Source organism: Hyla sarda, chromosome 5 (assembly GCF_029499605.1).
Source record: "Hyla sarda isolate aHylSar1 chromosome 5, aHylSar1.hap1, whole genome shotgun sequence".
NCBI lineage: Eukaryota > Metazoa > Chordata > Amphibia > Anura > Hylidae > Hyla > Hyla sarda.
In genome coordinates, this window is record NC_079193.1 from 258,541,054 (window position 1) to 258,549,452 (window position 8,399).

At 40.3% G+C, this 8,399-nt stretch overlaps 1 protein-coding gene across 2 annotated transcripts in view; it reads left to right on the forward strand.

Annotated features, from left to right (window-relative positions):
* The window catches only part of LOC130273971 (acetyl-coenzyme A synthetase, cytoplasmic-like), a 77,602-nt gene extending 71,101 nt beyond the window's left edge, over positions 1 to 6,501 (forward strand). The window contains exons 18-19 of one of the 2 annotated variants that reach the window (XR_008844187.1): positions 2,731 to 5,534; positions 5,652 to 6,501. Coding sequence is in view for 1 of the 2 variants with exons in the window: in XM_056521584.1 (XP_056377559.1) it covers positions 2,731 to 2,858 (128 nt within the window). In the remaining variant the exon portion in view is untranslated. Of the gene's footprint in view, positions 1 to 2,730; positions 5,567 to 5,651 lie in introns of those variants that run through there. The other variant, XM_056521584.1, reaches the window with a different exon arrangement.
* The last annotated feature ends 1,898 nt before the right edge of the window (positions 6,502 to 8,399 follow it).

Consider the following 8,399-nt stretch of genomic DNA (forward strand, 5'->3'; position numbering starts at 1 on the left):
AAGGTTATTGGTTATCTTTTTCTAGAGACTATGGTTATAGCTTTATCACTGTAATAACTCCCTTACTTCCTAGGATTTTTTCAGTATAAGTTGTCACCATGAAATATGATATTTCTAAGTAGAAGAAAGTATCTACAATAAATCTGTCTTATATTAAACAGATAAAACACATACAGCATGTCAATCCCATTATTACTTTAAAGGGGTATTCTGGGCAAAAACATCTTATCCCCTATCGAAAGGATAGGGTATAAGATGTCTGATCGTGAGGGGCCCTCCGCTGGGAACCCCCGTGATCTCCCTGCAGCAGCCCGCATTCTATGCATAGCTGCATCTGCAGTTTCGGAAACTGCCGGGCTTCCGAGACGGGAAAGTGACGTCACGCCACGCCCCCTCCATTCGTGTCTAAGGCCGCAACGCCCCCTCCCATAGAAATTAATGGAGGGGGCGTAGTTTGACGTCACGTCCCCATCTCTGTAGCCCGGCAGTTTCCGAAACTGCAGACGCAGCTACGCATATAATGCGGGCTGCTGCAGGGAGATCGCGGGGGGTCCCAGCGGCGGGCCCCCCGCGATCAGACATCTTATCCCCTATCCTTTCAATAGGGAATAAGATGTTTTTGCCCGGAATACCCCTTTAATGATTTCATCATTGTAATTACTGCCTAGGGTCTTAAAGTGATCTGTCTCTCAGTATATCTCATTTATAACCTATTAACACTTTTAAGAAAAAAGAGCATTTGCTACTGATGCATTTGAAAAAACTTTATTATTACCAAATTATCATCTAAACACAGGGAACATCAGGACATTAAAAACACATATTGGTGGGGCTGGATGGTGTAATCTCAATGATACATAATAGTCAGAAAAAGATATAATATATAGTAGCAAAAGTGGGTAAGAGGATGGGAGGAAAACAGTATTGCTCTATGCCCAGTATTGCACTATTACAATGTAAACATGGAGTTAAATACACTTTATTCTAGGGACAAACGTCCTCCCAGCAACTCCTATTGCATAAATCAATCAATAAATCAAATATCAGTAAACAATAGACTCACCCATATTTCACCCTGTCACCGGAACAGTCTACATACCTGATCTCGGAAACATAATGTGAATGCAGCCTATGGCTATTTATTTAGGATCTGTACCTTATTTAACAGCATTGTTAAAAGATGATCTGGTTGGCTACCATAGAACCTGCTCTACGGAGTCTTTCCCGTCCTGTCAAACCTGTACAGTATTCCATATGTGGTCAGACTAGACACTTGTACAGTGGTAGAACCCTCTCTTCTTTATGTGCATCTATGCCCCTTTTGATGCACCCCATGATAGTATTTGCCTTGACAGCAGCCGCCTGACACCGGTCATTACAGCTAAATTTACAGATAATTAAAATTTAAAGGCCCTTCTCCATATCGGTGTTTTCTTATTTAGTAAGTGTTTAAAGTAGCCTTCAAAGTAAGTAAGTGTTCGACTGCTTTAAAGGGAACTTGTAACCACGTTTTACCCTATAAGACTGCTCAGGCTCCGGCATGGGCATTTATATCATCATTACTACAACTTTTGTATTATAGCAGGCCATTTGTACAATCCACAGAAAAAGTACTTTCATTCAGCCACGCGCCAAATGACCACCAAGTAGTCATTTTGGCCAAAACTAGTCACCGCTCTTTTCCTGTGATCACACCTCAGCAGGCATGATTGACAGGCAAGGAACTTCCTATATCACTGTATGCAGCCCCTGAAGTGTCTGTTTCAAATCATAACTGAGCCAATGTAATAGCCTGGAACGCAATGTGGAGAGGATCATTGCTGGACACCTTACCCTGGCACAGCAGCATTTGACCCTGTTGGCCAGAATGCAGGTGCAGTGACGCCGTGAAGCTGACTGGCTGCAGACAGTGACATAGGAAGAGTCTTGCCCCACCTGCTGAGGTGTGATCACAGGCAAATGATGGCAACCAGTTTCGGCCCCAATGATTACATGGTATATGGCGCATGTCTAAATCAAACTTCTTTTTCTGTGGATTGCACAAATGGCCTACTATAACACAGACATTGGATGAATGATGATGTAAAAGGTCCATAGTAGGAGAAGTCTTATAGGCCACTTTAAAGGTATTGTCAATAAAAAAACACAAGTCAGCAGATCTGGTATTGGGTGATGTGAAGAAAACTGTGTCTTGCGGCCGAATGTGACCGCACAGCACTGGCTGTATTTCAGTTTACAAAAATGTTTTATAAATAAATAAAATAAGGGGAACACAATGAAAACACAACACCAACCCCACCGAATCCTTGAAGAAATATAAACACAAAATCATGTGCTATGGAAAATGTATACACAAACTAATTAGCTATAAACCTAAACACACATTGAGACACAGCTAAAAATAAGATCGGAGTGCCCAAAAAATATGTATGATAAATATATCATTGCTGCAACGCACACCTGACTGGATGAATTTAACATAGATGCTAATATAAAAAAAGTATCTACACTTCATATACATTTTTGTAAGGAAATAGATAAATTCTCTACACATTAATATATGAAATGAAGGTGCTACAAGTAGTTGTAATATACATTGGTTAGTAACCAATTAATAAATATATAATGTAACTAATAGGGTTGATACACAGACACAATGTATAAAGGTGAGGGCAATAGATGCCAGTATAAATGTTATATCATAATAGCTATTCTTTATTTTTTTTTTAGGTAAAATTATGCGGAGAGTCCTGAGGCAGATTGCCCGGAATGAGAAGGATTTGGGAGATATTTCGACTCTTGCTGACCCAAGTATAGTTGAAGTTTTGTTCAGCCAGCGATGTGAAGCAGCAGCTTGAGGGATCTTCATCACCATTCTGTATATGACAATCTTTTTTTATTGATGTTTTTATGGAGTTACTACATTAAAATATATTTTGAATATATAAACTTTATAGTTTACATATTTAAAATATATAATCTAAAAATCAAGATCCGTCCATGAAGAAAAATCCAGTTTTGCCTCTTTGGGCCATTATATTACTAAAATTGGCTCATTATGGTTTTCTTACATAAAACACTGTCTGGATCAGATAATCTGTTTTAATAATCCAGCAATGTGATCATTAATAACTCTGTAATATAATCATATTGTGATTTCTTAAGGCAGCGATTTTAACATTTCTAGGCTTTTACTTTAAGGAGAAATCCATCAAATCAAACATTAATCCCCTATCCACAGCTGATAGTAGGCGGTCTGACTGCTGGGACCCCCATGATTTCCGTAACAGGACCCGGCACTCAGAGAGGAACGCGTTCTGCAGATTTCTATGGGAGCGCCAAAGAGATTCAAGTACAGAACTTGGGCATCATCGGCGCTCCCATAGAAATGAATGGAGGGTCTACTGGTAGACAACACGTGCTCCTCACTGAAATCACTCAGATGGTATGCACTCCATTCATTTCTATGGGAGAGCCAAAGAGATTCAAGTATAGAACTTGGGCATCATCGGCGCTCCCATAGAAATGAATGGAGCGTCTACTGGTAGAAAAAAACAAAACTAAATTGACCCGCTAAGGGGCACAAAAGGCCAACTTCAACTATTATCCAAACCCTAGGGCCGTAGTTTGAGAGTGGATTATAGGTTGCTGCAGAACCTTTTAGCGTGGAGGTCTTTAGATCCCACTTGTACTGAAATTATCCCCCTCAACACATTATATTTTTAAATCAGGTTTTTTCTGGGATTACCTTTTATTCATTGAACATAATAATAGTTATATTTTATAAGGGGAATAATAAGAGGTGTTTTGCACCCTGGGCTACGGCCCTAGGGTTTGGATAATACTGGTAGACAACACGCGCTCCTCACTGAGATGACTCAGATGGTATGCACTCCATTCATTTCTATGGGAGCAACAAAGAGATTTGAGTACAGAACTTGGGCATCATCCGCGCTCCCATAGAAATGAATGGAGCATCTACTGGTAGACAACACGTGCTTCTCACTGAGAGAGTAGGGGTCCCGTCCCAGAGATCGAGAGGGTCCAAGCTGTTGGACCCTCCACCATTAGCTACTTATCCTCTATCCTGTGAATAATGGATCAATTAATTTTTGCTGGAGTTCTCCTTTAAAACCAACATATATGTTTTTTATTTTTCTAGGTTAAACAACTCACGACAATAAATGCTGGTTGTAATATATGAAATGCCTTAAAATAGCTGCATTAATCTATGTACATTTAATAAATGTGAATGTAAAATAATATAAAAATGTTAACTATACTTACTCAGCATTTGGCCTGTCAGTCCCATCCATTATACATTTAGATCACTATAGGTCATCACCAGGTCCAATGTGTGCATGCAAAAATACACAACTTTAGGACCCCGGCCTTCCTCCGAGAAGCATTGTCTTTTGTTTACTTCAGGTAATTATATCATTGAATAAGAAAATATCAACAATTCTGGATTTATTGAATGAATATAAAACAAATTTATCAAATTTGTCCTGGATTCTTTATCAACCAATCAGCATTATAACTTTTTTTGGTTGGAGAAATCCGCAGCACTAGTCTAAGGCATACCTTCGAAATTTTTCGTTTTATTTCCTTCTATATTCCAGTTTTAGATGCAGAGAAGCTTCATCTCACACATTTACTGGCATGGGGTATACATTTCCATGCATCTGCTGTGTGTGAATGTATCTTAAAGGGGTACTACCATGCTGACAACTTATCCCCTATCTCGCACGCAGTACCCCGCTCTCATCAGGCCCCAGAGCAAACATCCGCTCCGGGTCTGATGACGGGGCCGATGATCGTGAAGTCACAGCTCCGCCCCGTGTGACGTCACGCTCCGCCCCGTGTGACGTCACGCTCCGCCCCTCAATGCAAGTCTATGGCATGCGGCGAGACAGCTGTCTCGCCCCCTGCCATAGACTTACATTGAGGGGCGGAGCGTGACGTCACACGGGGGCGGAGACATGACATCAAGATACTCCGGCCCCGTGATCGGCAGTCATCAGAGCCGGAGCGAACATCGCTCCGGGGTCTGATGAGAGCGGGGTGCTGTGTACGAGATCGCGGGGGTCCTCAGTGGCGGGACCCCGCGCGATCAGCCAACTTATCCCCTATCCTTTAGATAGGGGATAAGTTGTCAGCATGGAAGTACCCCTTTAACAGACGTCTCATGAAAGCAGAATTCTCTCTTCTCCTATAAAAATAAATAAATATATATATATATATATATATATATATATATATATATATATATGCGAAGTAAGATTTATGTACAGTAGTCCCTCAAGTTAAATATGAATTGGTTCCAGGATGACCATTGTATGTTGAAACCATTGTATGTTGAGACCAGAACTCTATGGAAACCTGGTAATTGGTTCTAAAGGCACCAAAATATCATCCAAAAATAGGAAAAAGTGAGGATTAAAGAAAAATAAGTAGATAACTAATACAGATAAAGCAAATCCTTACATATAAAAGTAAGAAAGATCTGCTGGGAGCTGTAAATCACTGTCTAGGTCAATGTTTCCCAACTAGGGTGCCTCCAGCTTTTGCAAAACTACAACTCCCAGCATGCCCGGACAGCCAAAGGCTGTCCGGGCATGCTGGGAGTTGTAATTTTGCAACAGCTGGAGGCACCCTAGTTGGGAAACACTGGTCTATGTAGAGGAAAGGAGATTCTTCAGGGTCCTGTACAGTACACGCAATGGGGGAGATTTATCAAAACATGTGCAAAGGAAAAGCTTCCCCATAGCAACCAATCAGATTTCTTCCTTCATTTTTTAAAAGGCCTCTGAAAAATGAAAGTAGCAATCTGATTGGTTGCTATGGGCAACTCAGCAACCTCTGGACAGGTTTGGATAAATCTCCCCCAATGTCCTAAAAAAGTAACATGGAGTCGCCCTCACCTGGTGTCCAAAGGAGCAGGTAACCCTGGTACAGGTAAAGTATACAGAACATGTAATACCTCCCTGTACTGTAGGGGGCGCTACCAAACACCAGTCAGTGCATACGCTTCAGTAATACAGGGGTTTTACCAGTGAATGCCCATTCTGATTGGTCAGTTCTTCCAGCCATTGACAGGTTATGCAGATCTAAATTGTCCATACATTGTATCAAAGAAAAGATCATTGTATGTTGAGGCCATTGTAAGTTGAGGGATCACTGTAGATCACATAGGGAAGCTTTGTCCATCTTTAAAAACACATACATTACATTATTTTAAAATGTCCTGCTGCCCAGCTCTGGGAGACGGTTGGGTTGCAACCATAAAACAACACACTGTAAGTTTTGTCCTATTGGTTCCGGTGGGATTCTTTAATAATATGTTGGTTTCTACATTATACAGCTGCCATGATGCTGTCATTTTAAGCAACAAAGTAAAAGATATGACATTCAGGAAAGCTATAAATGACATATATTTGTCTGGGTTTAAAGGGGTACTCCGGTGAAAAACTTTTTTTTTTTTTTTTTTAAATCAACTGTTGCCAGAAAGTTAAACAGATTTGTAAATTACTTCTGTTAAAAAAATCTTAATTCTTTCTGTACTTATTAGCTGCTGAATACTACAGTGGAAATTCTTTTCTGTTTGAAACACAGAGCTGTCTGCTGACATCATGACCACAGTGCTTTCTGCTGACATCTCTGTCCATTTTAGGAACTGTCCAGAGTAAAAGGAAATCCCCATAGCAAACATATGCTGTTCTGGACAGTTCCCAAAATGGACAGAGATGTCAGCAGAGAACACTGTGCTCATGATGACAGCAGACAGCTCTGTGTTCCAAACGGAAAAGAATTTCCACTGTAGTATTCAGCAGCTAATAAGTACAGGAAGGATTAAGTTTTTTAATAGAAGTAATTTTCAAATCTGTTTAACTTTCTGGCACCAGTTGATTTAAAAAAAAAAAAAAAAAGTTTTTCACCGGAGTACCCCTTTAATTTTTGACTCAGCAACAGCACTTTACTGTTTCTAGCTATAAGGTTTTGGTATAATGAGATTGTTACAATATAGCATTTTCGTACTAGTTTGAGTCACATTGTTTAAAACTGCCGTCACTAGCTGTCATAGAGGTAGGTGGAAGGATATGAATGACTGTACATACTGATTTTCTACACATATGACCTTCCGTGTAAGATAGTCTTGTCTGCCCAGGATAATCATTCTTAAATTATGTGATTGGGTTTCTCTTTGTATTGTATGTATTTACAATTGTATGTACTATATATGAATCAGACATAAACTGCCCTACAAGGCCTGTAAATGTAAAAATGGGAGTTTTTATCTGTTAATGAAGAATTCATGCTTTTTTATGATTTGATGGTAATTTTGTGTTTACAAGCCAGTTCACAGTCAATAAATACTGTATAAGTTAAATATAGTGCATACATTTTTTTTCCATATCTTCCAGGTTTTTTTTCTCGTGATATGTACTTTTTGATAATACAGAATACAATTAGTCACATTTGTAAAAGTCAAATAATGTTAAAGCTACACATGGTTTGTAATAAAATAACTATTACCACCTTAACACTGATATAGTTGGCTAGCAATAGCCAAAGTGATTTTAACCATTGCTATGAAGAAGATAAGTTATGGCAGATATCAAAGAGAACCTAAAAATACTGACTACATCAGGCAAGGTCATACTCTTTTAGGGTAGGGTCACACGGAATGGATCTACAGTGTGCCTCCAGCTGTGTCTGTCTGCTCGTATCAACAATCTGCTTTGAGCAGACGCACAGTGATCTGCAGGTCACCATGCGCATGCGCAGTGTACTCGCAGACATCGCTCCCCTTGCTCCCTGAGCTAGGCCGAGAGCAGCCATGATGTGTGCGAGTACACTGCACATGCGCGAGGAGACTCGCAGAACTCTTTGGTCCAGATTTATCAAACGGTGTGAGAGAAAATATAGTGATTTGCCCACAGTTTGACTAAGTTTGATAAATCTGGGCCTTTGTGTCTGCTCGTAGCAGTGGATTGCCACTACGAGCAGGCACAGCTGGAGGCACACTGTAGGGTCCGTCATTGGCAGATCCGCAGCATAAAATACGCTGTGGATCGTTCAGTGTGACCCTACCCTAAAGAGGATTTCATTTAAGCTTCTTCTTTTAAACAGCAGAATTTCCACCCCGGTAGAGTTCCATTGTTTTTAATGGGATTTTGCTGCGCACGGCGGAATTTCCACGGAAGAAACATCTGCCGTATATATACACCGATAGATCGAATGCTTTTCTGAGCGAATTTTGCAGAAAGTTAATTATTTTGGCGGAATCAACTCAGAAAGGCATTGCCTCTATGGAGACGCCACTATTCTGAGCGGTGCTAGTGCTGGCATGCTCTGCTGGTGCCTGCTGTTTGCGTAATATACGCCAGAAATTTTCC